Here is a 15,760-nt window from a genome sequence, read left to right as displayed (position 1 = left end):
TTTTGTTTTAATGAAGATTTTATTATAGATGTCGTCAGGCGCGTAGCTGAGGGGTATTGAAAGTGTAAGCACTTTTTGAAGCGAGCGCCACAGGCGCAAGACGAAGGTTGGAAGGATGTCCGGGAGAGTGTCCCTGGAAAAAAAATGAAAATTTAGATTTCAAATTGTGACGTCTGGTCGCTTTTTGCAGTTTTTGTGTGGTCTACCATTATGCAAAATATTTAACACCAAATGGGTCATGCTGATACATTTGTAGGCTTTATATCAAATATATTTAGTCTCGAGATATCATAGGAAATGAATTCATTTTAAAATATTATTTTAAGTAGGTACGTTATCTTTGATTCTAAGTGTTCAATATTAGTGCACTTATACTGACTTGGAACATATGAAATTTATCCCATCTGTTAGCAAGAAGATCTGTCCATTAATTATTTAGAATTAGTAATTTGAAAGTTCACATTATCCCCCAATATATGTAGGTAACATCTTTATATCTCACCTTCATATTTTTCATGCTATAATTTCACCAGAGAAACTTGTTTACGAAACATACATGTATGTGAGTATAAATTACATATCTACATATAGACTGAATCATCTGTGTCTTGAATGAGCTCCTTTTCTTTTTGTTGTTGTTTATTAATACACTCATCTCATTTTAACAGACAGATGATTCGGCCTAATCCACATACAGAGTGAACATCACCACATCAAAACTCAAACACTTACGTTCTCCATACATTGATCTCTAATCCACGACTTCCAACCTTAAATTTCCTCTCAGGTAAAAAAAAACCCCATTAACTCATAAAATTAACGGACAGTCCATCATGACGGACCTTATCTCACCAAAGTAGCGTTTTGACCTACACTATTCCTTTGCTGTTGATACGGAGGCGAACTGTTGTGACTATTATCAGGAAAACAAGATACAGTTTTTTTTATATATTAATTTCCAATACTTTTACAATGTATAGACTGTCACTCTCACACGTGGTATACCGATTTTAAAAGGAGTTTCACAAAAACATACATATAAAATTCCAAAGTTACTGACCAGTACATTTCATACGTGCCTCTGATATTGGAATTCATGCAAGGACTTTAAATGCTTACATGGCAGCTTGCTAATATTACCAAGCAAGTCATGCTGTCATATGATTTTTTTAGTCTACAATTCGTACGCGTATATATATTAGAGACGCCTTCATGGTTCGAAGTACATGGTTATACAATGTATAACGTTATATATATCTACCCATGGTAAATATAATCCGTTCTCACAGCATTGTAAACTTTCTAGAGTATAGGGTACAGACATGTCCTGGAACTTCAGTAGCTGCAAGAGTAATATATCTCTGAATTCTGACTTGAATATTGGTTTGTTAATTTCATGTAAACAACCTAAATTACAAAAACTTAATTTGTGTAAGATGTTTTTGGACTTTTGATTGTTTTATTACTGTGTTGTTAAGCTAACAAGGCTTCACCGCAACGAGGGTCAGCAACTTGACGATAACAAAGTTCAGGCGGATGTAAACAAAAGAGAGTTCGACTCTCGCACCGGATGTGTCGAGTTTTTGAGGATTTCATGATCATGTGTTGTCTATTGCGGACGTCGTAATAAACAAATATAAAGTTTGGACCACAAAGTGTAAATTATGGAGGCATAACAATTACGGTATAGTTATCAAAGATGTCTGCCATAACGTGACTGGTGAGTTTTCATCAGATAGGTGAGTTTGTGACGAGACATGATGAAATCTGAGGATTTCACCGATACATCGCCTCTCCTGGAAGAGGAGGAAGATCGCGAAGAGACGATCCAGGAGGGGGCGGGGCAGAAAAGGATATCCCGGGGGACCGCCTACGTCATTGTGGCCGTTCTATTTGTAGTAAACCTGCTGAATTACATGGATCGTTACACACTGGCAGGTAAGTATGCCGATCACACTGGTTTAATAACTATTGTGTCACAAATATTACAAGTACAGATGTATATCAACAGAAGAGCTCGATTAAAAGGAAAAGAAAAAAAAATCGACCATATGTCCCTAGCCACTGACTGTTGATTCTTTGAAACCAACCCCAATTTGCAATTTGAGGAAAAGCGGTATTATGAAACAGATACGTCATGATCAGTGACTGTTGATTCTTTGAAACCAACCCCAATTTGCAATTTGAGGAAAAGCGGTAGGAAACTGATACGTCATGAGTAGTTTTTATATAATACAAGGGTGGTCGCAAAGACAGGTTTGACTAAACATTAAAATGTATATCAACATCACTCGGAGTTGCTACTTACACCCATAGGTATTAAACTTGTCTGACAATAAATGTCAATATATAATATTATATATTGACATTTATTGTCAGACGAGTTAATACCTATATGCTTACACCTACAAATGTAGCTTTTGAAATGTAGCTATTTTATATGTGAAGATCTTGTTTATAAATACACATTATCTTTACATATACATGCATGAAGTAATTCAATCATCACCTGACTGTTATCTCGAATGTGTCCAATATCTGTTATACACGAGATCGAATTAAGTAAGAAAATACAAAACATGTACACATGCTAAACTGTCAAGTTTATTTTAGCTCTTATTGTATTATGTATTATTGTATAATATAGGTATTAAAAGTTTGTAATTCACAAAATGTTGACATTTTTTAAATTAAAATTTTGAGCTTTTTTATTTGTCAGTATATACGGAAATTTCGGTACATATCCACTAGTCCTCAGGAATTATTTGCGTTTGTACTGTGAGGTAGTCCAGGGGTGTAGAGAACGTAAGTGATCGGAACCTCTGGAGTATCGAGGATGCTGCTTCTCGTGCTGACTGTGCTCTGCTCTAACATGATCATGCCGATGATCATGAAAGGCGACTGAATTTAGAACCTTTCTAATTTTTCCTTCCTTTAACCTTTAGTTTATCGCTTCCCCTGTGATGAAGGCTCTGGGTGCAGTCCCCTGGCCTAGACACACCAAAGTCTATAAAATTTGGGTAGTACTGGAAGTGGGACGACTGGTTAGGCCGTTTTCAGTAAAATGTCAGCTGATGGGGTGTGTTGCTTGATATCTTACTCGGAATGCTTCATTGGCATAGCACTTTAAAAAGAGAAAGAGGTCCACTATACAAGAAAGCACAACACAATATACCGCAGTTTCCCAAAACACACCACAGTTCATAACACTACACATCGCATATGCGTTTGCGTTTACGAAGGGATGGAATTCAGTGTCCGTCTCTTCCTACATCTCATGAAGACACATTTAGACTTTTATAAATCAAAGACTAATAGATTGATCAGTCCATTAGATGACCATTCTTAATGAGAAGTTTGTAGACACCAAAAATATTCCTCGTAAAATGGCCCTGCAGTTTGGGGCGTTAGAATTGTACCTGCTGTCCCTATTGCATGATCGTAAAATGCGACTAGATTTAGGATCTTATTTTTTCTCTTCTTCTTAACTGACTTTATCTTTCCTAATACCTCCCTTGACACCGTCTCATTTTTGACCTTGAGTTTAGCGTTCACCCCTGTGAGAAAGGCTCTGGGTTTTGTCCCCTGGCCGAGACACACCAAAGTATATAGGCGCTCAGCATACAGGGAGTGGGACGACTGGTTCGCCCGTTGTCAGTTTAATGTGACCGGGTGGGATGTGTTGCTTGGTGTCTTCGGCGGCATGCTTCAGTGATATAGCACTATAAAAAGGGCTTGAGTTCCACTATACAAGAAGACACAACACGAATATACCGCAGTCTCCCAAAACACGCACCTCGCACTTTACACACGCTACACTTGCATGCATGGGAGGCCGTCCTTACATGACCTGACTGTTAATAGGACGTTAAATAATCAAACAAACAAACAAATTCCTCGTAAGAACGAACATTCCAAAAATTCTCAGAGGTATATATAAATGCTTCACACTTCTTCTTTTAGGGACAGAATCCACATTTATTGGGATGAACGCTCAAAGGCTTCCTCGTCAATACTCGATCACGTCCTCACCAGAACAATACATTTATCGAAAGGACGACGCTCAATACTTTTAAAGTACTGCATTGTTATCTTTGGGATATACGATAACCTTAATTCTATCTCATCAGGAAGAAGGCCAAAAATATGGGTGATGAGATAAGAGTTAGCGTTTGTCCCAAGGGAAACGATAATTAGAGCGTTAGGAAGAACGTAAACCTTCTGCCATGTAGGTACATTGTATAGAGCGTTTTACCTGCTGCCCCATAGCGTGATCGTAAAAAGGCGACTAAATTTAGGATCTTATCTTTTCTCTTCATTCTAACGCCATCTCGACACCGCCTCACTTTTGGCTTTCTATTAAGCACTCGTCCCTGTGGGGAAGGCTATGTGTTTTGTCCCTGGCCCTGGCCTAGAAACGCCATTATAGTCTATAAAATTTGTAGTACTGAAGTGGGACACATGATGGAAGTTGCTTCTTCGGTGTCTTTGGTGCCATGCTTCAATGAGATAGCACTATGAAAAGGACAAAAGTTGCACCAATACAAGGAGACACAACATGAACATATCGCAGCCTCCCAAAACATACTGACATTTACACACTACATGAGAGGCCAATCAGGAGTTACAGGGCTTTTTTCAGCATGATTTTTTGGGCCGAAAATCGTCCCCATTCCCAAGGCAAAACCTCTAAAATTTTCCCAATTCAACCCAAAAATTTCCCAAAATCAAAGTTTCTTGAAAACTATCCAAAAATATTGCATATGATCTTAGATGATTAAGGCTTTAAGTATATGTGAATTGGCTTCAAAAAAGTAAACTACACTGGAAATAAAAAAAAATCTTAATTGTTATGCTTTTATTTCATATTTCATAATTTTCCCAAATCTTGGTTTTGGCGCTCCATTTCCCCAAATTCAAAGCCACAGGCCCCATTCCCAAAGCAGTGAGAAAAAAACCCTGTAAATAAGACTAAGATTAAAAATAAGCATTCTTGTTGAATTTTATCTTTAAATATTTTTTCAGGTGTTTTGGACCAAGTACAGACTTACTACGGTCTAAACAACTCCCAGGATGGACTACTTCAGACTGTGTTTGTCCTCACATATATGGTGTGTTCACCAGTCTTTGGTTACCTTGGTGACCGATACTCCCGGAAGTACCTAATGGCCGGTGGGATTCTTTTTTGGTCCGGAATCACCCTGTCCGGCTCATTCATCGACAAAAATGTATGTGTTAAAGTGTCTCAATATTGTTATATCGCATCGTGTAGTAGAACTCGATACGATATCGAAAGGCAATCTCGTATAGTTATCGCGATTTCTCACAATCTAATTAATCAAGACTTGTAATTCCGTGCCACTGCGATGTTCTATGATATAAGCTCGAATCGGACAGTATCGTAGATCGTAGTGGAGCGGAATTAAAAGTCTTTTTAATTTGGTTGACACTATCGTAATCTCGTCTCGAAATATTCCAATCTCGTCTAGCAGTATCGTCTCGGAAATAGCAAAATCGCGTTCCATTTCAAGATGTGTTATTGCGATGTCAAGAATCAACCAACCACTTTATTTCTCTATGTATTAATTTTTTACATAACATTTGATAGCATCTTTTGTAGATAGCTTAGCAACATCGCTCGAGACCTACGGTTGATTGCACTCTGCTTTACGCTACACTTATGATAGGTCATCTTCGATACGAATAGAGATACTTCCAATGAGCGCTATACATACGTATACGCATTGAAAGGGCAGCAACCATTATTCATAAAACATTCCATGTTTTCTATTTTGCGTCTATTTTATTCATGTTATATAACACATTGTGATTCTCTCCTCTTCTGATCTCATAATAGTAATCAATCGTTGTACAATGAAACAAACTATAACGTTAACCGTATAATCCTACTCGTTACTCAGGTATCAAATAGAACACACTAACGAGTATTGTTCTTCTAGCATGCAAATTGCTATAGTATGATTCAATGTTCAAAACACGGAAATAGAAAATGTGAAATATTTTAAGAATAATGGTCGCTCCCCTTCTAATGCGTACATACAAATGCATCCGTATGCTTACAGGTATACCGCTTATGGCAAGTAGGTCTATCCCAAATGATAAATAGAGTTTATCTTGATCCAATCCAATGTGGACCTCCGCGCTGAGTATAGAGACTTTTGTTTCCAGCGTGAAATATTTCAAATAATTTTTAAATGTACAAACATTTTCCCCCAATTTAATAAAACGAAATTAAACTGATCTTATTATTCGATCTTATTAAGATGTTTTAAGTTTTAGTGTGTTCATGAAAGTAACATAGGAGAAATCATAGCAGCTATATTCAAAAGCATTTAGTTATATATACAAAATTATATAAAGTGGTATATAATTAAGTAATTGATGGTGGCACTAGAACAAAAAATAAAGGTTTAAATTATTACGTATTTGTAACAATTTGAACACACTAGGAGTTAGAACGAATAATCATACCCTGCCTCCACTCCGTTCCCGACGACCATCTGTCAGAAATCTTCCGTCCGTGTTCAGAGCTACGTCATCGCAGCTAACTCGGAGTATCTTGGAACCATTACTACATGGCCAAATTATATAGTTCACCACAGAAGGAAACAAATGAAACTTTACCGAAATATTAGTTAATCTTATTTCAGTGAAAATAAGAATCGAGACACATATTTCAATATGATTTCAGTAAAATAAGAAACGATACAGATTTGCGGTTGTTTGGGATATTTCGACCGTAGTGTCTTCATATCATGAATTGTGAGGACTTGAAGCTTTAAGAACTTTTAACAGTTTATGTATTAATTACATGTTGACTGTTCTTGAAAACATACATGCGTGTGTATATCTGGTTATATTCGCGGTTTCTGGGTTCATAACGAATATCGCGAAAAATTACAGGAAATATAGACGAAGTATAGAGACATGTAGGCTTACAGCCAAATCGCTAAATTTTAAAACCGCTTAAATTAAATTTTCTCGTTTTAAGTCCAAATCATGAAACTTTTGACCCGCGAACCGGCTACATGATATTTTTCATTTTAATCTCATTTTTGACTCTCTAAACATTTTTCATAAGAAAATTAAAAAGTAAAGACTTCCCCAGATGATAATATTTTTTCTGGATGTGTGAATCCTTCGTCTTATTTATAGCATTTCTGGCTGTTTCTGACGCTGCGCGCGCTGGTAGGTGTCGGAGAAGCCAGCTACATTACCGTATCCACGACTATCATTGGTGACCTATTCCAGGACAGCATGCGTACCAAGATGTTGATTGTCTTCAACGTAGCAATACCATGTGGCAGGTACGTAAACACATCTTATATGTAAACCGAAAGTAACAGACATAAACAACACTTCAGAACGTAGTCAAACGTAACTTTAGCATACTGTATAACATATATTATTCGTGGGTGTTTTCTTTGTGGTTTGTAGCTTTTGAATCATTTCGTGGATTGAATTATTCGTGGTTAGCCGAGCGGACAACGATAATAATGATTATTAAGCGTCGTTCGTTGTTCTTATAAAAAAACAACAACTAAAAAACGGAAAATTCTACTAAAATTTCATGTTAAATGCAGTATCAGATTACTCCAAAGCCATTTCCGATAGTCTTACCATTCATAATGAAGTGAAAATGGGATAAAACAAACGGAGAAAACATACAATCGGCCTCATTTTTTTTCTCGCAGTAATATTGAGAATAGTTACCTTCAGTCGATGAAAACCTATCATTTCATTACAGTGGTCTGGGGTATATCGTTGGGTCCAATGTGGCTAGATGGCTTGGCGCCTGGCAGTGGGCCTTACGGGTAAGTCAACGATATAGAATCATTAAAGTTACTAAAAACTAGCAACAACCATTTGCTCTATCCATGATAGAAGAATTCAATATTGTTGGTTACAAAGTTATCTACCTTTGCGTTTAGGTAGTAACGTTAACTCTAAATATGCAAAAATGGAATATATTTGCCCTACCATTCGTTCCGAAATGCAGGTGTTCGGTCGCCTGCATTGCTCTGATTCCAGTGGTTGAAGGATTCGAAGACTGACCGTCTGTTTTCACATTTGACTTTGTAACATGTGCCCGCCCACCCCTTTATGTTTCAGTTGAGCCAGGGGCTGGATGTAATATGTTTCTCCTTGTTTGTTTTAGGTAACCCCGGGACTGGGCGTTATTTGTGTCTTGTTTATCTTGATCCTCCCGGAACCTACCCGTGGCTCGGCCGACGGAGGAACAAATCTCACCAACACCTCTCTCTTGCGTGACATCCGGGAACTCGTTTGCAAGTAGGTAGTTCTTACAAGGCACATGTACACCGTATCTGTGCTCATGAATTCATAAAGTCTCGATTCCCAAATTATCAAGCAGTCTCGGTTCCTCAATTATCAGAAAGTGTCGTTTCCAAAATTTCTAAATTATCAGATTAGTCGGTTCCAAAAATAGCCAAAAATCTGTTCCTCATTTATCAGAAGATGTGGGTCATGAAAAAATTCGAGATACCAGGCAGAATATCAGAAAGTCTCTTTTCCTTGTAAATTGCTTGATCATAACGGTATCAATAAATTTGGTGATGCATTTCAAAGAAGCTCGTTCTCCTGGTAGTGCAATAAGTTCATGCCTCCGAAATGCTCCAATTGCATCCCGATATCTGTATTCTCCTGTTCAATACAAAATATCAAGGGCTGTAGGTTGATTGTTTTTCTCATGGTTCACCATCTTACACACAAATTAAACCTGTCATGTCTTCTTGTAATCATTATTTATAGCATGCTACTATTTCGATTGAAAATATGGACATGATATACACAACGTACTACAATGTACGTCATCAGTTTGTGTGTTGCAGTAGGACATTGGTGCTGTCGTCATTCGGGTTTACAAGTGTGGCGTTTGTGACCGGGACGCTAGCTTTGTGGGCCCCGATCTACGTCCTCGACTCCATTAAAATTCAGAGCGGAGAGGCCCACCAAGCAAGGTACAAACAACCGCCATTGCTTCAGGCTATAAACAGAAAGGCTAAAAAAAAGCTTTCGTAGTTGTTTTGTTTTACGGAAAGTTTTGACATCGGTCAAACTGAAAATTATTTACGTACCTGCCAATATCTCGAAAACTAAATAAAAATGTAACTTTAACTCTTTCACTTGAAGTCATATTTCAAAAGAGAAAAACATGAGTTATACATGAAATTTTTCTCAGTGCAAGTCTGATATTTGGTAAACCGATTTGTCCAGTGTAAGCCTGATATTCGGTATACCGATTTTCCAGTGTAAGCCTGATATTTGGTATACTGATTTTCCAGTGTAAGCCTGATATTTGGTAATTGGTATATCGATTTTCCAGTGTAAGCCTGATATTTGGTAATTGGTATATCAATTTTCCAGTGTAAGCCTGATATTTGGTAATTGGTATATCGATTTTCCAGTGTAAGCCTGATATTTGGTAATTGGTATATCAATTTTCCAGTGTAAGCCTGATATTTGGTAATTGGTATATCAATTTTCCAGTGTAAGCCTGATATTTGGTAAACGGTATATCGATTTTCCAGTGTAAGCCTGATATTTGGTAAACGGTATATCGATTTTCTAGTGTAAGCATGACATTTGGTATACTGATTTTCTAGTGTAAGCATGACATTTGTTATACTGATTTTCTAGTGTAAGCCTGATATTCGGTAAACTGATTTTTCCAGCGTAAGCCTGATATTCGGTATACCGATTTTCCAGTGAAAGCTTGATATTTGGTATGCTTATTTTTTCAGTTTGAGTCTGATATTTGGTATACCGATTTCTAGTGTGAGCCTGATATTTGGTATGCTAATTTTGTCAGTGTGAGCCTGATATTTGGTATGCTGAATTTTTCAGTGTGAGTCTGATATTTGGTATACTGACAGTAGCTGCTGGCCTGTCGGGCGTGGCCATAGGCGGAGAGACCTCTCGGCGAATGAAGGGACGCTACCCCCGGGCGGACCCAGTCATATGTGCATGTGGGATGCTGGTGGGCGCACCATTACTTTTTCTCGCTCTTTATATGTCGGAATACAACACAACGGTAGCTTGGGTAAAATCTATATATACATCTTCTATTTAAATGACTTTTCGTTGCCATTTGCCGAAGAAATACATTCATGTACCGGTCATGTACATGTCTGATTTTTGTCTCATATCTTCATACCATAAAATGCTATCAATAATCCCTTCAATTCAACCTACTATAAAAACAATCTGTTCAAAATTATCACATATTCCTTGAGGGACTCTTAATTTTGATGAAATTATTACGCCGTTCTATCAACCAATCAGAAACAATGTTACAAATGGCGTCAAGGGATGATCAAGTAAATTATCATTTGAGCCAATGAAAATGCTCTTCACATGCAAAAAAGAATTATAAAATAAATTAAAAAAAGATACTGATTTTCATTCATTTTGTAATTTTTAGATCCTCATCTTCTTAGGAGAAACAGCAGTTTGTATTAACTGGTCCATAGTGAACGATATATTACTGGTGAGTTGAGTGTTATCATTATATAGAAAGGATAATAATCTTATTAAAATGAATGCATTTATGCAGACAACATTTCTTAACCTGAGATTGGTTAGCAATCAATATCTTACCTGGAATAGACCTGAACACTACAGTCAAACACGGCGAAGGCAATTTGAAGTGAATTCTTTACAATTTAAAACTTCATGAGGTCATTTTCAGATGAGAGTTTTCGTCTGTATATAGTCCGAATGTTTTCACTTAATCACGAGTTCTCTACAATAACTTGTCCAAATTCTTCAAACTTTTTTTAGACATTTCCAGAACATTACAACCTTTACATCCTTAATTACTGTATAATTGCTTATATTTGTGGGGTTTTAATATCGCGAAATTCGTGGATTTATCGACATTCGCGAAAATTAAAATTTCGCGAAATTGATCATAATCATGGTTTACATATCAGAGCCTGGTCATGTCAATTACGATTATAAAGACTATAAATATAATTCACGATGAAATTAAGCAACCCGCAAAAATTACAAACAATAAATTGCGAAATTTTACTCCCGCGAAATTAATTTTACAACTATACAGTATGTGTTCATGCATGTTGTGTATTCTTGTTCTTTCTATTGTCATTACCTTGTTTATAATTAACATACCTTGCATTCATATTTTATCCTCCAGTATGTTGTAATACCCACCAGACGTGCTCTAGCCTCAGCTGGCCAAATCTTCCTCTGTCACGCGCTTGGGGACGCCGGAAGTCCATACATCATAGGGGTGGTACGTATCGACACTAATGTTTGGGCAAACTGAAATCAGATATATTTCTGCGATATAATTGATTAAATGGATCTATTTCGAATTTCGATTTCTCTCCTTTGAGTAATGAAACCTCATATATGTATCCTTTATGGTGAAGTGGTTTATAGTGCAATGTAGTTTCAATGTTTAAAATGAAAATAATAAATTCTGACCAAAACTTGCCGTCTGTCTTGTTGTATAGTCGTATGTTTTAGCCCACATCTGAAGGTGATGATGGCGGTCTATTCAAACCGCCTTTCGTCCATGATCCGTCCGTCCTTCTGTAAACGGTTCTTGTTATCGCTATTGTAAAGAGGAAATGTAGGATTTACTTTTATTCGTATGTTCCCTTGCCAAAATATGCATATGACACTTTATGACTTCCACCCCCTCCAATCTCTGACAAAGATCATCCAAGAACCTTCCTATATCTCTTATTGTTAAAGGTATCTGACGCTCTAGCCAAAGGCTACACACTGCCCGCTACCTCACCTTCAGTCCAGTTCGCCACTCTCCAGATAGCCCTATACGTCACGCCGTTTGTCAGTGTCATAGGTGGCGCTTTCTTCCTTGCCGCCTCACTGTTTGTTGTGGAAGATCGTGAGGCAGCCAAACGAGCAACAGGTAAAGTCGCAACTTAGTTTTAAAAGTCTTCAAAACATCATCTCTACCATGTATTGTTACAAATGGTGTTCAATCAGGAGATATAATGAAAATCATTACAATTTAGAGATATTCACTTGATATTTCACACAATTTGTAAAATCTCTAATCTGTTTTTTGATTGGCACATAAAGAAACCAATCAAATCACGTAATTCAGTGCGTCTTTCGGTTGGTCGACACTTACTGACTCGCCGATTTGATGAAATGATAGCACACATATTTCAAAGGCCTATGGCTGTCGTTTGGTCATAGAAAGGTTGGACTAAGTATAGAAAGTCACCTTCTTCTTTCGACAAAAACATGTAGCAATGCGATATACTAAGTTTATGATTTTATCACGGATACAGGGAAAGTGTATCCATAGAAACATCATTTACTCGGATATCCTCGGGCCTTCAGGCCAGATTAGTATACAACTATGTTGATATTGATGTTCTGTTCTGTTTACTCTAGAATTTCCGAGCACAGGAATAAGGTCTGTTCCGTAAGTTTATCAATTGTCGGATGTTTTGCTATTAATGTTTGACATGAGCATGGTGCATGTATATTCATTACATCCTATTGGCATGAAATAAGTCTTCAGAGCACGATAATATCTTGACAATATTCTTTTGACTTGCAATTGTTCGTGAGAACAAGGTTATATCGCATGATACGCATTCTTTGGCGTAAGATATATGTACCTAAATGTATATTAACCTGCAAAGATATGGTACATCATTTAATTTATATCAACCTTCTTTTGGCGTGCTGTGTGGTGGGCCATGGTATATCTATATATAGAAACCTCTTTTTGGCGTGCCATATTTGTTTACTGTGCTCATCAAAATGCATTAATTCACATGACTAAAACCTTCTTTAACTCTTGACCATGAGCTCTGCGTAACCGCTTCTCTCTGTTTTGCCTGGGTAGTTGGAATGTTGCTTTAACAGTCAGTGATATTTGCACGTCTTAATATCATAGCCATTTTGACTGCATGTCTCTAAGTAACTGGGGCATGACGCTTTATTCTTCTCTTACCGTTTTGTTTCTTCACCACATCTCATACTACGTGTTGTTCCACGGCGGAGACTGATTACTATTCTGACAAAATCTTCAATTCTCCTCAAGCTGTTTTATTAATGTCAACTGATTGATTTTTATACAAGCTAAAATTTATCATATCGTAGTGTCTTGTTGCATGTTTTTAAAAACAAATTCTTAAGAAAATCGCATCAATCTAGCATCCTTGAATTTATTTTCCAGAAAATGTTAATGTTCTACCGGAAGTAGAGGATGATCGAGTAGAATCGCCGGACAGCGACTTTCTGACAGCCGATTTATCGTACTCCGTGAACTAAAATGGAAACCAGAGAACAATCCCACCACACGGATCTTCAGTCAGACTCTGAAATACTGTTGATGTCGAACTCTAGTAGTCAGTGACAATCCCACCCCATAGAACTGTAGTCAGACTCTGAAGTACTGTTAATATCGAACTCTAGTAGTCAGTGACAATCCCACCCCATAGAACTGTAGTCAGACTCTGAAGTACTGTTAATATCGAACTCTAGTAGTCGGGATAATTCCACCACATGAAATACACTAGGACAATCCCGCCCCATAGAACTGTTGTCAGATTCTGACGTACAGTGAATGTCGAACTCTAGAACGAATATACGTACCCAGCCTACTATACTTTTCTAAAGACGACACCATTTTCTGTCAAAAAGTCTTTTGAGCTACAATATTGCAGCTAGTCGAACTCTAGTAGTCAGTGACAATCCCACCCCATAGAACCGTAGTCAGACTCTGAAATACAGTTGATGCCGAACTCTAGTAGTCTGTGACAATCCCACCCCATAGAACCGTAGTCAAACTCTGAAATACAGTTGATGCCAAACTCTAGAAGTCGGGGACAATTGCACTCCGTAGAACTGTAGTCAGACTCCGAAATACAGTTGATGCCGAACTCTATTAGTTGGGGACAATTCCACTCCGTAGAACTGTAGTCAGACTCTGAAATACAGTTGATGCCGAACTCCAGTAGTTAGGAACAATTCCACTCCATTGAACTGTAGTCAGACTCTGAAGTACAGTTGATGCTGAACTCTAGTAATTGGGGACAATTCCACTCCATTGAACTGTAGTCAGACTCTTAAGAACAATTGATGCCGAACTCTAGAAGTCGGGGACAATTTCACTCCGTAGAACTGTAGTCAGACTGAAATACAGTTGATGCCGAACTCGAGTAGTTCCACTCCGGAGAACTGTAGTCAGACTCAGAAATACAGTTGATGCCGAATTCTAGTAGTTGGGGACGATTCCACTCCATTGAACTGTAGTCAGACTCTGAAATACAGTTGATGCCAAACTCTAGTAGTTGGGAACAATTTCACTCCGTCGAACTGTAGTCAGACTCTGAAGTACAGTTAATATCGAACTCTAGTTGTCAGTGACAATCCCACCCCATAGAACTGTAGTCAGATTCTGAAGTACAGTTCATATAGAACTCTAGTAACTAGTTACGGATAATCCCACCACATGGAATTAGAGTCAGACTCTGAAGCACCGTTTCTTTCATTAGAAAACTTGCCAATCAAATCACTTCATTATTTCATCTTTCCATCCATGAATCTTGACTTTGACAAGTAAGCCAATGTGATAAAATTGAATGGATGTTATGCATGTATTTTTGTAAGAGTATAATATATAATTTATAAATTGTTATTTAACAATTGTTTTTTGAAGGCTTGTTTTGTTATATTTGTACTAAGGTTATCTCATCTGTCTCTGATATGCTATAAATAACTTATGATAGATTTACGTTGCACCACTGTGAAAAAAGTGCATTACAGATATAGATACGACAATTACCACAGACTGCAACAGACACATATACTGCAAACCAACTTTCTTTCGTTTACGATATATTTTTCGCGAACTTCGCGATCTAAATAAATTTGCGGAAGTTTATCTCCGCGAATTGAAATTTTCCACAATTCTTTTACAATTAAAATCCAAAAGTATTTACATTCCATATTAAATTCGCGAAAATCGATACCCGTGGTGCTTTGAAATGGAAGTCGCGAATTTAAGTAGCCGAGAAAGAAAGTTGGTTTACAGTAAACAAAAGAGAAAGAGTATCGTCGATACTGGCAGAACCATTGGAATGAAGCTTTGTTTTAGGTCATCTAATCCGAAGGTTCTGGATGACCTATAGTCGTCGTGTTTCCTCCGTCGTCGTCCGCCGTGCGTTAACTTTTCGCATTTTGAACTTCTTCTTAAGTTCTACTAGTGCGATTTAGCTGATACTTGCATGAAACGTTCCTGACATGGTCCCGACAAAGTGTTGCTATTTTCGGGTCGATCCAAAATCAAAGATGGCTGCCACAGCGCCATCTTGAAAACACATTTTGAACTTCTTCTCAAGTTCTACCTGTGCGATTCAGCTGAAACTTGCATGAAATGATCCTGACATGGTCCCGACCAAATGTTGTTATTTTTCAGGTCGATCCGAAATCCAAGATGACCACTAACTTGAAAACACATTTGAAACTTCTTCTCATGTTTTACAGTTGCTATTTAGCTGAAACGTGAATGAAATGATCCTGACATGGTCCTGACCAAGTGGTGTTTTTTCGGGCTGATAAGAAATCCAAGATGGCCGCCACAGCCGCCATCTTGAAAACACATTTGGAACTTCTTCTCGTGTTCCACAGTTGCGATTTGGCTGAAACTTGCATACAATTATCCAAATGAGATCTTGACAAAGTGTTGTTACATCTCTGGTTG

The 15,760-nt window shown here is 37.6% G+C and overlaps 1 protein-coding gene across 3 annotated transcripts; it reads left to right on the top strand.

The window, feature by feature from the left end:
- The first annotated feature begins 1,538 nt into the window (after positions 1–1,538).
- LOC138331163 (protein spinster homolog 1-like) lies at positions 1,539–14,715 on the top strand. Of its 3 annotated transcripts, none has more exons than XM_069278633.1 (12): positions 1,539–1,938; positions 5,026–5,228; positions 7,177–7,328; positions 7,769–7,835; positions 8,180–8,313; positions 8,874–9,002; positions 9,889–10,084; positions 10,466–10,531; positions 11,201–11,299; positions 11,767–11,944; positions 12,439–12,460; positions 13,232–14,715. In XM_069278633.1, exons 1-12 carry the CDS (start codon positions 1,758–1,760, stop codon positions 13,239–13,241), a joined length of 1,437 nt encoding a protein of 478 aa, XP_069134734.1. In that variant the 5' UTR covers positions 1,539–1,757; the 3' UTR covers positions 13,242–14,715. The 3 variants fall into 3 exon arrangements, with proteins under 3 accessions (XP_069134734.1, XP_069134733.1, XP_069134732.1); XM_069278632.1 differs by having other exon boundaries at positions 1,540–1,938; positions 12,439–12,469; XM_069278631.1 differs by lacking the exon at positions 12,439–12,460 and having other exon boundaries at positions 1,540–1,938.
- The last annotated feature ends 1,045 nt before the right edge of the window (positions 14,716–15,760 follow it).

The sequence above is a fragment of the Argopecten irradians genome, chromosome 9 (assembly GCF_041381155.1).
Source record: "Argopecten irradians isolate NY chromosome 9, Ai_NY, whole genome shotgun sequence".
Lineage (NCBI taxonomy): Eukaryota > Metazoa > Mollusca > Bivalvia > Pectinida > Pectinidae > Argopecten > Argopecten irradians.
This window is presented reverse-complemented; position numbering and strand designations above follow the sequence as displayed.

Bases quoted from the DNA above. Each gene is read 5' to 3' on its own strand.
- LOC138331163 (XM_069278631.1), top strand. From the start codon at position 1,758: ATGATGAAATCTGAGGATTTCACCGATACATCGCCTCTCCTGGAAGAG. The intron at 8,314-8,873 runs GTAGGTAGTTCT...TGTGTGTTGCAG, and splicing joins ATCCGGGAACTCGTTTGCAA to TAGGACATTGGTGCTGTCGT. The intron at 10,085-10,465 runs GTAAAATCTATA...TGTAATTTTTAG, and splicing joins ACAACACAACGGTAGCTTGG to ATCCTCATCTTCTTAGGAGA.